A 23,546-nucleotide genomic window follows, 5' to 3' on the forward strand; every position below is an offset into this window, starting at 1 on the left:
TTTTGGTTAATATGCACGAGGGAGAGAGAGCAAGACAGAGCTCGTGTAGTTTGAAGACTGTGAGCATGAAACTTTGTCGCCCTTTTCCTATTCTGTTTCATGATTTTGATTAATATGCACAAGGGAGAGAGAGAGCAAGAAGCGCTCGTGTTGTTTGAAGACTGTGAGTGTGCGAGCGCAGCCGGGGCTCTCTCTCGTACGCGCCCTGACAGGCTCAGCAGTCATTCTATTCTACATCACTACCGATCAAATAAGGCTTTGACAGCCGCCAAAAAAAAAGTACACTGCAGAAAAACCCCTGGATTGGTTATATAACGTTGAACAGAATGTTGATCCGGCCATCGCGTATATTCAGCACACATAAGGTAAACGTTTTGCAAACGTTTTTTAGAGAATTAAAAACAGGTCGACGAATCGATGCGCATATTTTGGGTCAACGTATTTTTTGCGTCAACGTCATCGATGACCTCGACGCGTTGTCCCAGCCCTACTTTCTACCAATAACATTCCTCTGCGATCCGTATCTAAAAAATTAGCTCCCAAATTTATTGGCCCGTTTACTATGACCAAGATCATTAGTTTGGTGACAGTCCGCCTCAAACTACCTCCAGCGTACAGGAGGATACATCCCGCCTTTCATGTGTCCAATGCACCTTTCATGTGTCCAATGCACCGATTAATCCGCCTACTCTGGTTCCACTGCCGCCGCGTCTCGTAGATGGAGAACCAACATATTCGGTTAATTGTATTCTGAACTCGAGACGGAGGGGGCGAGGATTCCAGTACCTGGTGGACTGGGAAGGTTACGGTCCGGAGGAGAGGAGTTGGGTACCTGCAAGGGACATACTGGATCACTCCCTTATTGATGATTACAATCAATAGGTGGGCACTTCTGGGAACTCCAGGAGGCGTTCTTAGAGGGGGGGGGGTACTGTCACGGTTGGTAAACCGTGATCTCTGGGTTTTGCACTTTGTGGATGAAGTCTGTGTGTTACGGGTCTGCACTGATTAGTTTGTGGGCGTCTCCGTTAATTGTCATCAGCAGCAGCTATCACTCATAACCCTCTCTATATAATGGCTTGTCTCACGTCTTGTGTTTGTGAGAGCGTTGTTTCATGTCTTTAACCGTGCTTTGCTTTCTGTTGTGTTCTGCGTTATTGGATGTCCGTGTCTTCCCCCGGAACCTCGTCCACTCTTCACAACCACCACATGCATCACGACTTACCTTCGGCTCGCTTCCCTGCAGTTCTTGTGCCACCCTCTCCTGCTGCCAACTCACCACCGCCATCTGGACTCATCACTTCCCTCCACCATCTCGGACTGTATCTCCTTCCCAGCGTTGTTTGTGTTCCAGTTTGTTTGTTTACCGTTCCAGTTTGTTTGTTTAAGTGTTTATACTCGCACTTGCTTCCAGCTCCTCCTTCACCCAGTTCTCACATAAAGCCGGTTATACGCACAGCCTACACTGGCATATGCGAACTGTGCACCCAACTGTGAAGCAATGTTGTTGTTTCTATACATTAAAAAGTTGTAATTTAAATGCAAATGTAGTATTCTTTTTTCATAACAAATCAATTCATTTTTAAAGAAATTGTGAGACATTGTGAGTATGATTTCATTTAATAATTTAATTAGAATTGTTTTTACATCTATAATAGTCAAAACATTATTATTTTTTAAAGAGCCGTTTGTGAGCCAAAAGAGCCGGCTCTTTTCAGTGAGCTGAGTCAAACGAGCCCATCACTACTACATGCTATCAAGGCAACGACACAAGTGGGCAAGGCAATGGCTAGCCTGTTGGTGCTGGAGTGCCACCTATAGCTAAACTTGACTTACCAACTTGACTTGACATCAGGGACACCAAAAAGATGGCCTCCTCGATTCCCTAGTTTCCCCCTAGGGACTTTTTGGCCCTGTCTTGGACAGCTTCACTGAGCACTTTACTGAGGCCCAAAAGACGTTGCAAAGACTGTGTCATTTCCTATTTAAGCGCCCCAGGACTGTGACTGTTTCAAGCTGCCCCAAGGCAACGTCCATACAGCAACCTGCACAGATGGTGCAGTTTCAGCCCTAACACAAGCCGGAGCCTGACATCCAATAGCACACCTGGACAGCTAGGAGGTATCACTTTCTTAAGCACCAAGGTCCCCACCCTCGTGTAATGCTGGACCCTGAGACTAAGAAGTCAACCTGATCTGCATGCAGGGAGGAAGAGGACCCAAATACCTTAAAATTTCCTCATCCTACGCTCAGACTTGTCAGTTCTCCCCCTTTGGGAGGTTAGCCGTCATCAATAAAAACAAAGCCTTTGGCCACTTATCTGCTGGCATGGAAAGCTATTCCCTGCATGCAAGATTGGGATCTAAAGACTATAGAACGAGGCAGTTTGCTTCAGTTCGCTCACAGGCCTGACATTTCTGGACATGGACAGTAGACCGTACACACAGTTTCAATGGAGGGACTGAGAGCTCTCTGACTAAATCTAAAATATCTTAAACTGTGTTCCAAAGATGAACGGAGGTCTCACGGGTTTTGAACGACATGAGGGTGAGTTATTAATGACATCATTTGATTTTTGGGTGAACCATCCCTTTAATATTAATGTTATGTTGTCTAAATAACTAAGCATATTCTACATTAAATTATGAGTTTAATCCCATTGATTAAAAACGTTCTATCAAATGCTCACAATACTGGTCATTTTCAGCGTGCGCAGCTAAAAACAGAAGTGCTGAACATTAATAACTACTATCATATAGGCTTACTTTATAATGAGAGCACTGTTGTAAAATTGTAACTTGCTAGGGTTTCCCTGATATTTAGTGTTAACTATCTTTTAATCAAAACATAAAACATTATTTACCCCATTGTATCTGTGAGGCATTTGTTACACATGTTCCCTGTGTGTTAACATCAGTAATTATGGCTGTCGGATGACTGATTTGACTCAATGTATTTTGCCCCACCCCCAAAAATATGATTTGACTATCAGTCGAATATCAGCAAGATTAGAAAATTCAGATTCGACTATGAAAATCCTTAGTCAGGGACACCCCTACACTTTTCCCTCACCCCTGAAATGGCCAAGAACTGTATTAAAGAGCCACACATGGGCCACAAAGTTAATAACCCTTAACTGGCCCTGAGCTGGGCCAAAAGAGGTTTCCCCCAATCTGAGCCAGACCTGAGCTTTATATAGCCCAGACCCAAAGAATCTTAATATTTCATATTATTGCCTTATATATTACTATAAATCCAATTATTAATTTTGTGACATGCTTTGGTAAACCAGACAGCAACATAGTGTTGGCCCAAATCCGGCCCACATCTGGCATGTGTGAAGTCATTGCCACACATGGATGTATTTTGAATGTCTGGTAGTCCTCAAACAACATTCTAGTCTCATCTTGTCTTGTTTGTCTTCTCGTCTTAGTCCAGAAAAATCTTTGTTGACTGAAAGCCTGGCTCCTGGTTGACCTACAAGGCTCGCCTACATATCAATGGGCTAGGTGCACAAGATGGCGCCGGTGAGCTTCAGCAACGCAAGTGTGTGCATACTTACTTGCGCTCTTGCGACGCTCGCATTTATTGTAAGGGAAACTTACATAGGAAACTTGGCTAGATGGATATAATTAATGTTTTTCAAATTTAGCAGCGAATAGTGGTATATCAAAGACACGATGAAACATCCTCCCTACATTTTTGCGTACCTCTGTGTGGAAATTCATCAAGATACAACGCGGAGATTGCTTTAATCTTCTCTTGATTATGCGGATCAGCGTAAGCGTCAGGTTAATCAGTCCACAGGGATTTCTTCATTCAAACACAAACCATTCAAATATACAATACTTTACATTTTCGGAGAGCTGATTTTGTTCTGACTGTTATCTATAAGATCATAAGGTTTCTGACTATCAAATGAGACAGACAGATATTTCTGAAAAAGTATGTATGTTTTATTAACTTTATTTTGATAACAGTTTATAACTGTGTACAATTTAACGTAATGCTATAATGGTAGGTTTGCATTAACACACCATGAGTTCAATTTTCATTTCGTGAACATAGGGAACATTAGTGTATTTAATTAATTCACCAGACCCAGACATACGCAAGTTTCAGATGCACTGGCTCAGTTAACATTTATAGTATAGTAATAATAGCAGTGTATATCTTATTTGCATTTGAAGTGATATTATAAATCCTGTAAACATATATTGAAGGTAATATTTGGATTTCTCCGCTTCTCTGCACTGGCATTTAGCACAACCAGAAGTATCAAAGCACACACTCGCAAGACCGGAAATCCAAGATGGCGGAGATATGCAACTAGCCCAGGTCATTTCCATTTAAGCCTTCCCTGAAACGGATGGTGAAAAAGGTCCTAACTTGCTATCCCTGTCCGGATAAAAGGCATCTAAAGGGCTGCCTGTCACAGAGCAAAGGCTATCTCATTGGATAGCAGACTCTATATTTCTGGCTTATGCCTTAGCTGGCTTGCAATGTCCTTTGGGTGTGAAGGCCCATTCCACCAGAGGAATGTCCTCCTCTTGGGCCTAGTCCAGTGGGGTCTCTATTGGAAGATTTGTGCGTCCACCAGCTGGTCATTGCCATCTACCTTTACTAGATTCTACAATTTGGACGTTCCTGCCCTATAGTCTTATCTGCTCAATACTAAGTCTTATGCAATTTCTCCTCACAGCAGACCATAAGACTGGTTACAAAGAGGAACCATTTATGTCTCTGGTTCACTGTTAAAAATAAACATGTTTAACATTTTCTTTCTGAAGAAGATGTTGAAATATTTCAAAAGACACACAAATTATGAACCTTCTTTAGATGTTCCAAGCTCTCAACCAAAGTATGTTAACACATTTTGAACTACTGTGAACTAATCAGGGTTGGGCAGTAACTTGTAACTAGTAGCTTAGTTACTGTAATAATATTACTATCCAAATTATCTAAGCTAACAGAGTGTGTTAAAAATGTAAAAGATTGGATGACAAATAATTTTCTCCAATTAAATTCGGATAAGACAGAGAAACTAATTATTGGACCAAAAAACACTACACAGAATCTTGTAGATTACAATCTGCAACTAGACGGATGTACTGTTACTTCCTCTACAGTCAGAAATCTGGGTGTTATATTAGACAGCAATTTGTCTTTTGAAAATCATATTTCCAATGTTACAAAAACTGCATTCTTCCATCTTAGAAACATTGCCAAGCTACGAAACATGTTATCTGTTTCTGATGCAGAAAAGCTAGTTCATGCATTCATGACCTCTAGACTGGACTATTGTAATGCACTTCTAGGTGGTTGTCCTGCTTCGTCAATAAAAAAGCTACAGGTAGTCCAAAATGCAGCAGCTAGAGTCCTTACGAGGTCAAGAAAATATGATCATATTACCCCAATTTTACAGTCTCTGCACTGGCTACCTATTAAGTTCCGTATCAGTTACAAATTATCATTACTTACCTATAAGGCCCTAAATGGTTTAGCTCCTGCGTACCTAACTAGCCTTCTACCACGTTACAACCCATCACGCAGCCTAAGGTCACAAAACGCTGGACTTTTGGTAGTTCCTAGGATAGCAAAGTCCACTAAAGGAGGCAGAGCTTTCTCACACTTGGCTCCCAAACTCTGGAATAGCCTTCCTGATAATGTTCGGGGTTCAGACACACTCTCTCTGTTTAAATCTAGATTAAAAACACATCTCTTTCGCCAAGCATTCGAAAAATGTATATTTTATTTGTGAGTGTAGTTGCATCTGATCAAAGGTGCATTTTTATTCATTAGCTTGGGTTAAACTAATTTTACTTTGTTGGATCAGCAGCTATGCTAATGATGTCTGTATTTTGTTTCTATGTTACTAGGATTTACACAAGCTCCAGTCTGGATCCAGAACACCTGAGAAGAGATGATGCTGACCCTCAGAGGACCTCAGATGATGCTAACCCTGAATCAACAAACAGAACTAACAATGATTGCTAAATGTGTGACAGAATCAATAACTTAATTAATAATATTGATAGTTCATCGTCTAGCTGACTACGTCTTGTATTATTATTATTATTTTTATTTTTTCTAAAATCCTGTCAAATGTGCACAAACTACTAGCTACTACTAAATATTGTAGAAACATAATTTTCTGTAAAGTTGCTTTGTAATGATTTGTTTTGTAAAAAGCGCTATACAAATAAACTTGAATTTAATTGAATTGAATACTTTTTGCAGTAACTAGTAGTGTAACTATAATTACTAATATGATTTCAGTAATAATAGTATAGTAACCATCCATAAAACAGCTTAGTTACTTAGTTACTTTTGATGCCTCAACCCCACTGATATAAAATCCAACAATCAAATAATTCCAAGAATTATTTTCATAATTTTCACGACTCACACATGCATGTGATGTCCCCAGTGCAGGAGGCAAGCTTGGAATATGGAAAAGCTTACATTCTGCAGCTTCACACCCCTGGACTCAATCTTGATTGATTATTTAGTTCCAGGTGTTTCTTGTCACCCCATAGCCCCCCCCCCCCCCCCCCCCCCAGGCCTGTGTATTTAAATTGAATTATATTCAGAGCTCCAGTTTCTGTTATTGAGTGAAAAAAGACAAAGAAAAACAATTTGTCTCTTTGTCACTTTTTTAAAAAAGTGAATCATTTTCAGAGCTCCAGTGTATGGTATTGAGTGTTGTCATTCCCCGCTACATGTGAGCAGAGCTGTAGTCAAGTCCAGCTTTGTCGAGTCCAAGCAAGGCCGTCGGACTGGGGGGTAAAGGGTTCCAACTACCCAGGGCCAGGGGCAGCCTTAGAAGTCTGTTTTCTATACATACATACAGTATACATGCACTAACATTTGTATAGCATTTATGTACAAATAAAAAAGGTCCTGTGCAAAACTAAACTTGTAGTTAGGCACTGGATATGAAATAGGAAGACAGTGGAAGAGTCATGTCTTTCCTTAAGAAAGGAAAATCAGGGGCTCAAAAATGAAAAGAAATGCATACAAAGAGTTTGCATGTACAACGTGAATTTTAGGATTACAACATTGCATGGAGCTGTTACTTTCTGTGACCTTATCTATGTTGCATGTAAAATTTAAATATGTCATGTAATAATAAGGGTTGGGCCTGAAGTTGAATACTTTATTTGAAATGGTACGGATAATGGCTATAAAAATTAATAACGGACAAGGAATAATTCTGCCTTAATACTCGGCTGTAGCTGGCACAGTCCGGTGTTTGCTGGATAACAGTTGAGCCAAGGGATCAGTGCAATATTATACACAGACCTCTAAAGTCACGAGTGTGAAGTGAATGGATGTCAACTTTTTTGCCTCATTGCTTTTACCTCTCTCTGCATCTCTCAGAAATCAGAGCTTTGCAAGAGTAATTTCACCTATAATAATACATCATGCATGTTCTATTATTTGTATATATTTAAAAGGCAATGATTTAAACCTTAGGTTATGATATGATACAAATGAATGGAATAAGCACAGCACACTCACAAATCAAATAGCCACGTTGCGTGTCTCAGTCTCTCAAAACTCAAACCAGTTCTCTCTCAAGAGTAGGCTAAAATCAGCTTAGATATGGATACATTTTCTACTTGTCCTACATGTTTGCATCTATATCTTTTGCTGATTTGCGTGGCACATGTTTAGTGAAGTTCCCTAACCATTAAGACTCACTTAAAGTGTGCTGCATAATGAAAATGTGCGCATTGAATGGATTCAGTCAAATGATCATTAAATGTTTGTCATGACATCTCTCTGCTTGCATGATAAATATTATTTTAGAAATTAATTATTATTTTAGTTAAACACAACGTACTTGTTCAGTGTTAACGATAAAAAAAAATGCAAAATGCATAACGTTCTTATCAAGTAACTGTACAATGTTGTATCCGAATGCAGATACAACATTTTTTGTGATTGTTACAGATACATACACAGATACAAATACTGGCTGTTACATGAAAATGTAAATATGTAATATTTTAAGTAATATTTAATATTTATATACTCGAGTCGTTGAGTAAAGCCGCATTCAGACTGCCCAGTTTTTGGCCCGCCGACAGGTTCTGAGAAATGGCAGTTCGGGGAAGAGTTATAGACTACATTATCAGCAAGCATGGCTTATTTTCTTTTTCTTGTTTGTGCTGCAAATCAGTGCACAAGCAATCCGTATTGCAAGCTTCTTGCGGGCTACCATTATTAATAATAATAATCCCAGTCTCACGTGAGAACTCTGGTCTTGCACGTGTGATATCGCGTTGTTTCCTTGTTACATCTCGTGTGTGTTTGGTTGTGAAATGTAGTTTGTGTGCGAGTTGTCTGTGATTCTTCCTATTGTAAAGTCATGCAGTGTGAAACCTTCTGTCACCATTCCATTGTGCAGTGTGAACATGGCAGGGACTGAATGCTGACCAAGATAGTCTGACTCATGCAGTGTGAAAAGAACAGTGACCAGACTACTTTGAAAATCGAGCAGTCTGAACTCGGCTTAACTCAAGTATTTATTTATTTTTTTTCAGTTTTTAGTCAAAATCTCTTACAATTCTTAAATCAAGATAATTTTACTAGATAAGCCAAATTACTTAAGATATTTAGTCTTGTTTTCAAGGGGAAAAAAACTAAATTAAGTGCATTTAGCTTAAAACAAATAAAATTATATATAATAATTTGGCTTATCTTGTAAAAGTATCTTGATTTAAGAATTGTAAGTTATTTAGAAACCAGACTGCAGTGGTGTGATTGGATTCGTTCCCATACATAACGGGAATGTTGGAAAGGGAATGCTTTGGTTACTTAACATAACCTCAGTTCCCTGAGATAAGGTTAAATGAAGTAACAAAAGCATTTTCCCTTTATTGAAAAATATGACATTTTCATTCATTCAAAGGCTATATGATTGCAATGATGTTTTAGTTCAGGACTTTAAATGTTAAAAATGCTTTATTGACTGACATTTCTTAGACCTTTGTTGTTACGCTTTCAAATTTAATGCCATTTGTAATTTCATAGTATCTTCACCTCTTAAATTTCTACTCTTGTGAACACTATATTGGTACAATTTACTCAGGCTGATTGACTTTTTTATGACATTAAAATTATTTTTTGAATAATTGTACATAAATAGGTTAAGCAATACAATTGTGATTATTTCTGAGAATTTTTTAACTGCAGGCAGACCGTCTATATTATGGTACAGTACAAATATTCTGAGTGTCTCTTATTTTCTTAAAGAATAAACTCTTATTTTCTACAAGATAAGAATACGAGAATATTAGATAAATAATACAAATTTCTGAAGTTAATTGGCAACCATAATGATGACGTAATTATCTTTTGACTCAGAAAAAAAGTCAGTTTTTGGAGATATGTGAGCAAAAAAATAATAGATGAAAAATGGATAATAGAAAGCACAAAGGTGGCATTGAAAAGGCCAGTAAAAAAAAAAAGAAAAATTAATAAATAAAACATAAATACAAAGTGGGCCAGTTTAAGGCATGAAACTCCAGTGCTCAAATTAAGACTCACTTCGGCCCTGCATTGGAAGTTCATTAAAGTCCTCTTGTTTGAAATCTACTCCACGTCTCCCCTTTCATCGCTCTGTGCTCCTCACAGTAGCAGTTTGGTGACAAGAAGATATAGAGAGAAATATTGCATTATATTGATTTTGTGAGGAAAAAAGATGATCTGAACAATGTTGTTTATTAATCCCCTACACTTTTTTATGTATATATGTTGTTTATTGGACTACCATTGGAATATTGAATATCAGCAGCCATTGCTTGCAATTATAATGATTGAAAGAGCTGGGGAATTTTTTTTATATAACTCCATTTGTATTTGTATGAAAGAAAAGAGTAATTTACACCTAGGATGGCTTGAGGGTGTTCAAAGTCTCTGTGAAAATATCATTTTCAAACTGCAATTGTTTTCCTCACAACAGACCACAAGACTAGTTACAAAGAGGAACCTTTCATGTCTCTGGTTTACTTTTAACCAGATGTTGAGTAATATGATTAAACTTTTTTTCTTGAAGAAGATGTTGAAATATTTCAAAAGACACATTGCACAAACTATGAACCTCCTATATGCTCCAAGCTCTCAACCAGAGCATTTTGAACTACTGTGAACTAACCAGGGTTGGGCAGTAATTAGTTACTAGTAACTTAGTTACTGTGATAATATTACTTTTTGAAGTAACTAGTAGTGTATCTATTGCTAATATAGTAATAATAGTATTGTTACCATCTATAAAATAGTTTAGTTATTTAGTTACTTTTGATGCCTCAACCCCACTGATATAAGATCCTACAATCAAATAATTTCAAGATTTATTTTCAGAATTTTCACGACTCACACATGCACTCATTCTGTGTGTTTCTCTCTTAATTGTTTAATTAGTTCCAGGTATTTCTTGTCATCCTCTACCCTAGACGTGTGTATTTAAAGTGAATCCTATTCAGAGTTCCAGTGTCTGGTATTGAATGTTGTCATTCGGCGCTACATGTGTATTCCTAGTTACATTGGATCAGTCCCAGATTGGCTAATCGGGATCACCAGGATGATTCCCGGTGAGCCAGTCTGATTTTTTGGGACAGGAGGGCCGGTGTTGTTATGCCCCTGGGTTGACATATGGTTGCTGTGGTTGTTCATGGTATTTGTAATTTCATAGTATCTTCACCTCCTAAATTTCTACACTTGTGACATCACAATTATATTGGTACAATTTACTCAGGCCGAAGACATTTTTTGTATGACATTAAAATTATTTTTCGAACAATTGTACATAAATAGGTAAAGGAAAACAATTGTGCTTATTTCTGATAATTTTGAATGTTGAATGTTGAAACTGGAGGCAGACAGCCTACATTGATACAGTACAAATATTTGGAGCGTCCCTTTATTTTCTTAAAGAATAAACACTTGTTTTCTATAAGATGAGAATACAAGAATAATCATTATTTTTTTAAGAATAAAAGATGAAGAATCACAATTTCTTAAGTTAATTGGCAACCATAATGATGACATAATGTCTTTAAACAGATATGTCTTTAAACATTTTTTTTTTTACGCATTAGTAGTAAATCAAGACTGCAAGTTAAGGGATGGAGAAACGCTTTTAGCTTAGATGTTCAAACAGCTGCAGTACTCAGACTTTGCCTCAAGGAAAAGTGTGTACGCTTGCTCAGACCATGACATGATGGTAAGTACTTTTCCACGTCAAAGACCATTTTTATAAATATGAATGTTGCCGTGGATTTTAGTGTACGCACACTCTAAGATCAAATCTGTATGTACATACATTTTATAAATGAGGCCCCAGCTGTCTGCCACTATTTCAAAATTGAAATTTGCAAAAAAAAAAACATGTGCAAAGAGATCCAAATCACTTTCTGTGTTTTGCCACTTAAGAACTTAAAGGGGTTATACGATGCTGCAAAAAGAACATTATTTTGTGTATTTGGTGTAATGAATTTTTTTTTATGTGGTTTAAAGTTCAAAAACACATTATTTTGAAATGCATTTTTTTTACAAAGCTCATACTTCTGAAAAGCAAGGTGTGTTCTGATTGGCCAGCTATCCAGTGCGTTGTGATTGGCTGAATGTAATAAGTGTGTGACGGAAATGTTACACCCTTACCATACTGTGATGCCGTGTTCCGGTGTTCTCACTAATAATGCTACCTAACAGATTATGCTACCAACACTTTATTTATCCTACTGCAAGGGTAGGTTTAGGGTTGGGGTAGGTGTTCACATTAATAAATCATCACACCACATTAACATCATGCTGGAAGGAAAATATGATAGGAACTGTAGCATTATGCGCTGTTGAATTATGCTACTATCTGTTTTAATGGGAGGCAACAAGATGTGACAACCCCTGGATGGACTCCACCTTATCCACATTGAAAGTCGATCCGGCAATCCACAGTGTGAAGTTGATGTATTTGCTCAGCAACCGGCACAGATCTTCTCTAGGCATGACGACGTGAATATCATCTTCTTTGGAAGGCCAAACAAAGTAGTTTTACTTTCACAATGAAACACACAGCTTCTCCACGACATGGTGCTGGCGGCAATTACAATACTAAAGTGAGAATTAATATTACGCCATCTTTGCATGAACATTTGGGCGGTGTTATGCACATCAACCCTCCCAAAATAACGTAGACATGGGGGTGTATTTAAACAAGGTGTTTTAGGAGGGCATGGACAAGTCTTAACTTTTATAAAGAATATCACTTTGGATTTGAGACTTTAGTCTTTGCAACTTTACAGATCTTCTTCATGCACCAAGAGCTTCTTACTATTCATCTGTAAATTCACTAAGCTTAATTAAACTGCATAAAACAAATAAAATCTGAAATTTTAACACAAATCTCTTGGTATCATTTAACTACTAGCTAAGTGGCTTGCAATAACACAAGCATGCATGTAGTCATAAATAACATTACAAAAACACCACCACACTGTTGAGCATCTTGACAGGTTATCTTCACCACAATGGTAACCCTTCAAAAAGAGTAACCCTTTAAAATCCCAACATAAAAGAACATTTAACACTAACAATATCCCCCATATTAATCTTGAGCAAAACCACACAAAATTGAATTTCAACATTTTAGACTGAAATTTGCTGGAAAAATGAAATCTGCTGCAATTCGATCAGTTTGAGTTTTCTTAACCCTTAAATGGTTAGATGGTTCACCAGTCATTACATGCCCAGGGCTTAAGCGATCTGGACCTATTTCCTACACAGATGGATCTCTAACTGCTGCAATTACATAAAGCTCTCCTGACATTTACCGTCAGAGCGCACTTACCCACATTCAGATTCTGGCTCATATTCGCGATCACAGCAATATTCTCAAAAGTATAATTTTCAATGACTTCAAAATCAGTATTTTTTATCACCGGCAGCTTATTCACCACATCCCCCATTAAATAATAGTGACACTTTTATTTCATTGCATACAGTAATTGCTCTGCAGCAAAGCCATTTAAGCCAGTAAATTCTTTGGTGATGATATTTTTTTATTTTTTGCCTGCGGTAATTATGAGTGAAACATCACATCGTCATTGTCTTTCAAACAGTGCTTTGAGGAGTAAAGGTTAATTAAATTTATTGAGTTTCCAGATATTTAATTATTGTTGTGCAGAAAAATATACTTACACTATTACATACCTCAGGTAGCTAGCTACTCTATACACTTGTCATCTATACAATGTCAGAAAACAGACATTCCTTTTTGTTTTTTCTTGTTTATAGTAAGTAGATTTTATGTATTTTATATATGTATTTCTTTAATTCAGCTGTGGTTTAGAATTTTGCCAAACTACCCAGAAAGCTTCAATCAGTCTCAACTCAAAAATGATGCTAATCAAAAACACCTAAACTGAATCTGTAAACTATTTAGTCCTCTTTAACCAAGAATAGTGAAACTTAGATGTCAGTTTTATAGGTTTGATAACAAACAGGCTCTTGTCTGTGCAATTCTGAAAAAAAAAAGTGTACAGTAAAAGAATAAGACTGGATTTGCCTTTCAAGGTAATATGAACCTATGACAATGATTTCAACATTTTCTTTTAAATAAATTAATAGGAGAACAAAGGACTTAAAACATACTGCAGTAGAATCTGTTTATACACAGAATAGCATTTGAACTCATTTTCTCAGCTTGCCCTAGACACGTTACTGTCAGGAATAGGGATGGTGGTTGGCTATCTGTTCTTGGAGAAGGCAAACCTGAAACCACACAAAAAACACACACAATCAAACAATCAAAGTAATCAAACATATTCCAGAGCCACAATTGTCACAACCTGAGTTGTCACAACACTTTTCTCCAAATGTTTTAGGGTATCCAGAGAAGACCTATATTATAGGCTAAACGACAGGAAGACTTGCATAGTGCATCACGACGCTAATACACAGTTGTTAGTCTTGATTTTGTCAAAGTTGTGCTCCTGCCCTATTACAGTGAATAAAAATCTATAAAAACAATATTCAGTCATATTAAAAATCATAAATACTCTAATATCTTATTTCTGCTTAAGAACATTGGTGACTTTTTGCAGCATTAACAGCAAACACTTCTCCACCCTCATTGAGAAGATTTGCAACTATATGTAAAGCACATCATGTTTAAGAAATGTGTACTACACTGTAAAAAAAGTCAGTAAAATATACAGCAAAACACCTTCAAATTCCAATGGTAATAGAGCGTAAAACCAAAAACTTCCTTTTACTGTATTAAATAGATTGAATAACCGTTAATTGTGAGACTGGATAAAACTTAGTTTTTTACTGTAATAAAATGTTGAAATTATAAATATTTTCTGTGAAAACAAATAAATATTCATACATTTTACAATTTAATATTGTAATGTTGAAAATGTCTGAAAACCCTAGATTTTACGGTATTATTTGAGTAAAACTACATCTTTTGGGGTTGTGCACATTGGAATTCACAGTATAAATCTGTAAAAAAAACATCCATTTTTACAGAAGCAAGATGTAAAAAAATAGGGTCCACCGTAATAATACAACCAGTAAATACCATTTTAAAAAAGCAAATATCAACAGTAAAAGACAATCAAATTTATAGTATTTTTTATTTTAAAATTCAGATACTGATATACAAATTAAAAGTTAGGCCTGCAGTACACTGTTAAAAAAAACTGTCAAATTTACGGTAAAATAACGGCAGCTGTGGCTGCCAGGAATATACCGTGAAAAAATGTGGAATCTGTAAAAGACAATACGGCATACTGGTTTTGTAACCCTAAATTTTACAGTAGACAACGTATTTTTTTACCAAAATCATGGTAGAAAAAAACAAATATATTTGTCAATTATACAGTAATTTTATGTAAAAAATGCAACTTTCCATAGTTTTTTATGGATATTTGCAGTAAAAAAAAAGTTATAATATAATAATATATACACTGTAAAAAAAAAAAAAAAAAAGTTGCATCAACTTAATAAAATAAGGCAACTTATCGCAAGTGCTTTTTTGAGTAAACTTAACAAATGGGACTAAAGTCCACCCAACTTAAAATAATAATAATAAATGAGAATCTAAATATTGCCAGATTCATTCCTGTTACAAACATGTCTGTAGATCTCATCTCTATTGAATAATAAAATCTAAAGAAAAGACAGTCACTTCACACTGGTGTAAATGTTCAGAATGAATCCAGTTCCTTGCTTATGTCTCTTAAGCAGACTTTGGGGCAGACACAGAGCCACCTCGGGGCAGCCTACCTGGACCAAGCCCCTGTCCTTTTTCCTTAACCAACCGAAAGTGCTCCTCTATAAACAATTATTAACAGTTATATTGTGGTCAATAAAACTAAATGGATGTTAATTATGACCATGTGTACAAAACAGTACTGGCTCAAAACTCAGAAAATGCATGTTCATTTTTGCTCATATCTGTCAGTCTGAGACATTGATGCCATGGCATTGCTAGGTTGTGTACTCAAATTTCATTGGACAATTGTGGAGTGGTCTGGTCTTATTCATAATTTGGTTGAAAACTATGTATCCACTGTCTGTTAATTAATTATAAGTAATGTTTAAATTACTCTTATTTATATACTGCATATTGATATACCTTTAAGCATTTGATGAAACTGGTTAAAAGAAGAACAAGTGCCAACAGCAGGCCTATTATGTAAAGTGTTCGCAGTTCAAGTTCAAGAGCACTCAAAGGACTTTATTTTTATAATTATGCATGCTATATAAAATGTTGATATAATTGTTAAACTGGAATTATTAAAGGTGCCTCTTTCTTACATTTTAGCAACTGTCCCAGAGGAACTATCCTAGGGTTAACTGCGCATGCATGCGCAAATCAATATTGCATCCTTTTTCTCATGCTGAACAACATTTAATGTATCTGCATTACTGATGAGAGGGTAGGTGTAGGGTTGGGGTAGGTCTAGACTTAAATAAAACTCAATCTAATAGGTAGAAACAATTATTTATTGTTGGTTTCCTGTAGATCTACCGCAAATATAACACACAATAACTGTATCTGCATTACTGCAAGGTAGGTTTAGATTTGTGGTAGGTGTAGATGTTAATAAACCGTAATTTTAAACGCAGCATTTTTCATTGTCGCATTGTACTACCCACTGTTTTAAAGGGAGGTAGCAAAATCTGACATGGTAGCAGCACAAATCGACAGAACACCAGTCCTGGACTGTGTAAAGACCCTGTACAAATATGTCAGATAACCCATATTTATGCCACATGACAAACTGCACTTGCCTTTTAAGGACATTGACCAATAATATTTTGTTCATGAAATACTTAAGTGTTACTGCAACTTCAAAGAGTAAAAAATTTAGCAAATCAGCAGGGCCCCAGACTCCTGCATACAGATGTTAATATGATGTAAGAGTGCGCCACCTGCCGGAGAATGGAGAAACCGCTCCTAATCAGGTGACCTGATTTTTATCAGTTAGCTAATAAATATAGACAGTCGTGTGGCAATTTTTTGCCATTGTTTTTATTATTCTTTATAGAATAATGTCACTTATAAGGCCCATATTGTAAAAGAAAGCAATATCATTTGTCAATTATTCCCACCTGCTTTTCGAGTTTGTTTCTATTTATCTTTTCGCATTGTCTGTGATTTAGATGATTGTAGCTAGCTAGTAAGCCAGTTGTAGGTTGTTTGTGAAACATTTTAAAATCTTTTTAAAATTCTCTAATTATGATATCAGACAAACGAAATCAAGCAAAAAGCAGCACAAAACTGAGATCGCCTGTTCGTGAGGGTAGTTGGTTATTTAGGCTTAGTTTAGTTAGGCTAATTGTTTTAGGGAGTTTTTAGCGAGACGTTGCGCCGAGTCCTACTCCCTTCCAGGATCTGACTCCCCTCGCGTGCACGCGCATGACGTCATACGAGGCCGCCCGTTGCAAAAAATAGCATTACATTGCAACTTGTGTATTGGTGTTTAATCGTGTATTTGTCTTTGATCATGTATTTGACTAAACTTGTATGATTTACAACATGGACTGTCTAACTGTGTTTTTAATACAGTAAAAACAAAACTTTTAAATAAGTCAAGACTGCTTTATATGGAGAAAAGGGGCATTTTCTTGTTTGTTAAAAAAAAGGTTTGTTTTCATTGTAGTAAGAATACGATTAAAGCACAGATAGACAGTCCAAGATCAAGATGTAAAGCATACAAGTTTAGTTAAACGATCAAACACCAATACACAAATTGCTGTCTGTCTTCGCATCTGGCGGCGTCTTATGACGTCTTGCGCATGCACGCGAGGGGAGTCAGATCCTCATCCTGGCTGCAGCCACAACAGATCTGGCAACACTGTTAAACCAACGGACCTTCTCTGTCAAGGAGGGGGACGTTTCGTATCGGCTTAGTAATGGCGGACACATGTGGCCAAGTCCTCCTTGGGTCTGGATTAACAATCCTTTCCCACCCTCTTATGTACATCAAGGTTTTAGTTCAGGTAGGATTTACACAATACACGCAAAATGAGAGCAGTAGCAAGTTGACGCCTGCTCACGCGCTGCTGTCGAGTACTTCGATAGCATGTTGATAAACGTTAGCCAGCTCGTTATGAACAGTAACCTGCTTAATACCAGAGACATTGCAATGTGTCCTTTTGAGATATGAGCATCGTTGTGTGAAGTACATTTGTTTACAGGGATAAAGGTGTTTGTGCTCACCTTTATGGGGGTAGTTAGCTGTACGAGCAGGGTTGGTGACCGCTGTCTGTCTGGGGTGTGTGAGTTAATGGTCTAAAAGGTCAGGCTGTTTGCATGTCATTTTATGTTTTTGTGAATATACTTACAAGTTGTACTGTGTTCATGCATTATAAGCATTTTTACATCAGTGTCCGCTGTCTTTCGGGCAATTAATAAAGATTACTGCAGGTTATTAAAGTGTTTTTTAATATATATAAAATGAAGTGAAAGTAAATTTAATCAGCCTTGTTATTTCTGAACGCTAAATGAGGTTTATACTAAGGATTTAACTGTGTTATAATAGAACATTTATTATTTTGTTTGTTTATTTCTTCATATATTGTATATAACAGGTATTAGTATAACTGTACTACAAGAGGGAACCAAGTGCCTACATGTGTTTTTGTTTAGAGTCACAATAAAATATATTGTGTATCAGTCTGTCACGTTCACCTGTTTTTATTGGTGAACTAACATTTGTATCTTTGCAAATGTAGGTTGGACATGAACCTCTTCCTCCTACCCTAGGAAGAAATATGTTTGGTCGACAGGTGTACCAGCTTCCAGGGCTTTTTGCATATGGTAAGATCATCAAGGGAACGATTGCTTCTTTTTTGTGTCCGTAGCCATTAATTTAAGTCTTCATTTGATAAATTAATTTGATCTTAAGAATTCTGGGAAATGCATGCAGTTCAGACTTGCATTTGTTTCATTTAGCCAAACACATCATCAAGATTGATGGGAAATCAGGCCTGTTTAAGGGTCTCGCCCCAAGGCTTTGTGCTGGGACCATTGGCACCATTGTTCACAGTAGAATCTTACAGGTACAATATGCACTCCAGGTTCCTCATTTTTTTTTTAAGTTTGTTTAGTTCTTAAAGTCTAGAAGTGTGTAATCCTTAGTTGTTTGGTGTATGATGCCCAGTTTTTCTTCTATAATCATTTGCAGTCAGTAAATTGCAAGTCTCCATGTAATGTTTTCCAGCCTTTAGATAGGCCTTAGTAACCGTGATTTGTGCAGGGTGTTGCTCGCTGTATGTTGCAGTGTTCAGACTGTTGCAATGTGACTTTTGTGTTTATCTGGCTGGGCACAGTTAAGCAGAGGTTATTTATACTCTGTTTGAAATGGCTCTCACCTATTGTTATAACCCACAGAAATGCCAGGAGGAAAAAATTGAGGTAGGAACACGTATGTGTTTTCAAAGGTATTACTTTAGTGCTTGAATCAATTTAAACTTTTTGAGTGGCATTGTTGCTGTTAGTTACACATGTGAGATGATATAATGGCACGTATCTCATCTCTTCACCTTCTCAGATGGTGGGAAGCAGTCAGAAAGCAGAGGAAGGTTCTCTGCAACATGTAGTAAATGAGGTGAAACGCTTGAAGCTGAATTTTGAACTAGTTTTCATACCTTCTTGTTTGTCAGCCAAAACATGTTTATATAGTAATGAGTCTGATGTGACTCAATGACACAATTATATAATATTTGCAAACAGACTTTCATTTGCACCAGTTATTGTTTACTTAAATGTAAAATGTTTTGTGCATGTTTTTGATGTTTCTTTCCCCCTTTTTTTATTGTCCTCTCAGACCACTAAAGAGATGATTGCACGCTCATGTGCTACAATTGTCACACACCCTTTTCATGGTAAATACGGTTTATACAAATAATGTATAAAATACAGTAAATAATAACCGGTTTTGTGATTTGAATCTTACTTTTCTCTGTCCGTGAATGTCACCTGTTGCCCCCCCCCCCCCCCACCATAGTGATCACACTCAGATGCATGGTCCAGTTTATTGGTAGAGAAGCCAAATACAGGTCAGTTGTTTTCTTTTCAGTAGTTTTTCTTCTCCATTTTGCACAATTAATACTTTTTTTTGTTCTTTGCAGTGGTGTCTTTGACTCCATAGTTACCATCTACAGAGAAGAGGGAGTCCTGGGTTTTTTTGCGTAAGTATTTCCAAATGAGGTAATCTCTCATGATGCATTTTTAATAGTTGTACTGTTTTTAATGAATGGCACCATGTTAAAAATGCATGTGGAAAAAAACTCGAAGTCAACCTTACTCATATACTAGTCATTTTAAGTGCAAAATGTTTTTATATATATATTCATGAATGCTGTCTGGCCATTATACAACTCTGTCTTTACGTTCAGCATTTATCTGTTTGTCAACCAACAGTGGTCTCATTCCTCGTCTACTGGGTGATGTTCTTTCCCTGTGGATCTGCAACATGCTTGCTCACTTCATAAACGCATATGCTATAGATGACTCGGTACATAAACACACACAAACTTAACATCTTGACCCTAAATTTATTCAAAATTTCATTTTATTTATGTGAGATACTTTTAATCTTTCAGTATTTACCTATCCATCGTTGCATACTGTTTTGCTAGAACAACATTTGTGTCAATCGTAGCCGTTGATTGTCTCTGTTTCAGACGAGTCATACAGGAGAGATCAAAAACTGCTCTCAAGCTGTGACTGGGGTAAGTTATTTTTTACAGAAACATTACATGATGTATAGTCTCTCCAGCACCCACCACCAGCCTGTAATTTCTGTTTAAAATAACAAATATGCTTTTAGACATTTTTATTCAAACATGGTTGCCACGTTTCAGTTCTAATTATTAATGATCTATAATAAAACAATAAACTATTGGCTGATGATTCTAGCTCTTATGCTTTCAGATGATATTACAAATGTATGCATATTCTTAAAAAGCTGGAGAGATTAGGACTTATCCGATAGTTTCTACATGTCTTAATTGTATTAATAAAAACAGTCATATTATTGTAACAGAAAAATAAGAGAGATGTCTAAATTAAAAAAATATGGAAGGTAAGAAAAACAAGACAGCTCTTGGTTTGGAAAACGCTATTGTTTGATTTATATGTATGTTTTGTGTGTGTCTGACAAGTACAATTAAAAATGTCTCCGCCAATGGCAACTCTATTAAGTGTGTCTTTAGAGTGTTGTTTTGTTTGACTAAGTTGTGCTATTGCTCTCATTCTAATGTATTTTCCTTTTGTACTTGTATCTTTTTCATCTTTGCTCAGTTTTTTGCAAGTATGCTGACGTATCCATTTGTATTGGTGTCCAACCTGATGGCAGTAAATAACTGTGGGTAAGGGATGTTGTGTGAATCTAGTGGAAGCATTTTTTGAATGGTATTAAATGAGATTTTACTGAATAGCGAGTCAGTAGGTAGAGAGGTGGTTTCTTCACTTCAAAAGAAGCTTGTAATCGTAAACCTGTTCACCCCTTTCAAATGATCAAGTTCTAGGACTATATTTTATTTATTCAGCTTCTTCCCCTTTCCCAAAAATGATGTGTACTGGCTTGTAGGCTACCTATCTGTCCTTAAAGTATTTAAGACTAATGGAGGAATTGTTGTAAGTAATGTTTCTCCTGATCTGACCCAGGCTGGCTGGAGGTCTGCCACCTTATGCTGCTGTTTATCCCAACTGGCTCTACTGCTGGAGTCACTTGAGCCGAGAGGTGAGCAGTTTTTCTTGATATGAGTTACTGGGAATGGGGATTTTAATTTTGTTCATGTTTCTTGAATGTCTTAGTTCTTCCGCTGATGGGCTTTTAATGTTAATTAGAATTTGATTAGGATAATTAAATCAAAGGGCTAATAGAATAAAGCAGTACACTACTGTAATAATGAGCTTACCTACATGACTGCATGAAGCAACCTGATACTATTTTATTCTAGTCATCTGGATGTTTTTATTCTTATTTTCTGTTGCTCAGTATCAAGATGTTTCTCTTGTCATCCAAACAAGTTAATGTGTTAAACTGGATGAGTGACAGAACATCTTGAGCAACAGAAAAAAAAAACTTGTCAGTGACTTACTAAGACATTTCATTATTAGGCATGAGTTCTTTAGCAATAAGTAACATTTGAAGAAACTGTCCGAAAATATAATTCTGGTTCCCTCTTCTCTTCTTGTGTCTCTCAGGGCAACATGGGCAGAGGCAACAGTCTGTTCTTCAGAAAGTTGCCTGCAGGGAAGATGTACGCCATTGAGCAGAAGAGATTTTTTTGAATGGGAAGCTATCAGCATAGTCTAAATATAATAATAATATTATAATATAAATGAGCTGGCCCACAAAGTTGGACTCCTAATTCTTCGTATGCACTTATTTAAGATGACAAATGTTTTTTGATAATCAGTCCGCATCAGCCTCCAGGATTATTACTGTTAATTTTGTCAGTAGATTGTTTTCACTACATTATGATTTGATTTGAAATCGTGAAGAGCTTTATTTTAATACCCAGGGATTTGTATACATAACCAAGTTAAACTTACCGCAGTATAATTTCAGTGGAGGGTGCTCCAGACCATCTGTGCCTGAGTCCAGTACAGGCCCCTTACATCTCTGTTTTTTGTGCTTGACCATAATGCTTGTCGGTAAAACAGTAATTATAATACACCTGCTTTTGTCTCTGCTGGTTCATGCACCGACTTGCTGAAAAACATGTCTTTCTCTACTCTGTTAATAGTAGACTGCGTTGTGTGTGTGTTCATGTAAGAAGAAGGTTATGCAGCACCTCATACCACTGCGTTGTCAGTCTATCTGATGTCTAGCAGATGTGTTTTGCATAACTTTACGCTTTACCTCCACCCTGGTAATTTTGACCGACAAGAGTCTCTGTGGCTTCGTATCAGTGAGGGAGTTAGAATAGTGTGTGTTGTGGAGGGCAATTTCCAGCTGCATCTCCATCAGAGCTCTGGTCCAATCACAGTCAGTTTTTTATTTCTAATGATGTTCTAACTGACCCAAATAAATGTGAGAATGCTTTTTTTGGTCTTTGTGTCTTAGTCGTCCATCATCTGCACAACAGACGGGTGCTATACATTATTATTTCAGGATCTAGCTGTAACATTGTTCTTTGCTTACGAATTTGTCATTGTCTGGAGAACAAAGTAAATGAAATACAGTTTAACAAGAACTGTGAATAGTGTTTATATAGTTCACATATGTTGCAAGCAAGTATGAAAAGTGATTTTTTTTTTTTTTTAAATGGGGTACTATAGAGTAAAAATACTTCTTTTTTTTTTTGGTACGTTTAAAGATGCATTGAATTTTCATTCTCTCCTGTAGCATTTCTAGCATTTCATTTAATAATAACCATAATGCAATGTTGGTCTGGTCATACAGGTTCATCAATATATATCCCAAAATTCAAATTTAGCTTAAAGAAGAGCACATCTAATGATGTTACAACAGAATTGACTATCTTTAGCACTCCCTGAATGTTGTATTTGTGCTCAGATTCACAGTCTACATCACAACCAAATATAGTTTATGAAATGGTTCTACATTTGCTTAAATGACAGAATATGGAAAAAATGCTAAGATTCGTGTGAATGCCCTGCACATGCGGGAATCCAAAGCTGATGATCCGACAAAACAAGCAATGGATCGTCCTGAAGTTGAAACTCATGTAAGCTAGGTCTACTAATCAAGACAGGAGCTAAAGGCAAAAACGACAGAATAATAACTGAACTAAATTGTGAAACAGGACTATGTATAACAGCTGTTGAACATTTTGAAGAAAAAAAACATCACCTCACATTACAAAATGTCCTTAGTGTCCTGAGACAAACAAAAATACACAATTATTCTACATATATATATATATATATATATATATATATGTATGTATATATATATATATATATATATATAATTTTTTTTTTTCAAAACCACAGATTTAGATTAAAGAATTTTAATATAATATTAACACGCTGTTAAGTAACT

At 36.5% G+C, this 23,546-nt stretch overlaps 1 protein-coding gene across 3 annotated transcripts; it reads left to right on the top strand.

Annotated features, from left to right (window-relative positions):
• The first annotated feature begins 17,022 nt into the window (after window positions 1-17,022).
• mtch2 (mitochondrial carrier homolog 2) lies at window positions 17,023-22,583 on the top strand. Of its 3 annotated transcripts, none has more exons than XM_052562280.1 (13): window positions 17,023-17,523; window positions 18,259-18,343; window positions 18,479-18,585; window positions 18,917-18,940; window positions 19,077-19,133; window positions 19,353-19,410; window positions 19,533-19,584; window positions 19,657-19,716; window positions 19,949-20,042; window positions 20,212-20,259; window positions 20,831-20,898; window positions 21,197-21,272; window positions 21,740-22,583. In XM_052562280.1, the coding sequence occupies exons 1-13, from the start codon at window positions 17,437-17,439 to the stop codon at window positions 21,824-21,826; spliced, it is 903 nt and encodes a 300-aa protein (XP_052418240.1). In that variant the 5' UTR covers window positions 17,023-17,436; the 3' UTR covers window positions 21,827-22,583. The 3 variants fall into 3 exon arrangements, with proteins under 3 accessions (XP_052418240.1, XP_052418241.1, XP_052418242.1); XM_052562281.1 differs by lacking the exon at window positions 17,023-17,523 and adding an exon at window positions 17,563-17,822; XM_052562282.1 differs by lacking the exons at window positions 17,023-17,523; window positions 18,259-18,343 and having other exon boundaries at window positions 18,515-18,585; window positions 18,917-18,966.
• The last annotated feature ends 963 nt before the right edge of the window (window positions 22,584-23,546 follow it).

Source organism: Carassius gibelio, chromosome B7 (genome assembly GCF_023724105.1).
Source record: "Carassius gibelio isolate Cgi1373 ecotype wild population from Czech Republic chromosome B7, carGib1.2-hapl.c, whole genome shotgun sequence".
Taxonomy (NCBI): Eukaryota; Metazoa; Chordata; class Actinopteri; order Cypriniformes; family Cyprinidae; genus Carassius; species Carassius gibelio.

Excerpts from the sequence above, each read along its gene's own strand:
- mtch2 (XM_052562280.1), top strand. The coding sequence starts at position 17,437 with ATGGCGGACACATGTGGCCAAGTCCTCCTTGGGTCTGGATTAACAATC. Across the intron at positions 17,524-18,258 it reads ACATCAAGGTTTTAGTTCAG|GTTGGACATGAACCTCTTCC; the intron begins GTAGGATTTACA and ends TTGCAAATGTAG. Across the intron at positions 20,260-20,830 it reads GCTCTCAAGCTGTGACTGGG|TTTTTTGCAAGTATGCTGAC; the intron begins GTAAGTTATTTT and ends ATCTTTGCTCAG.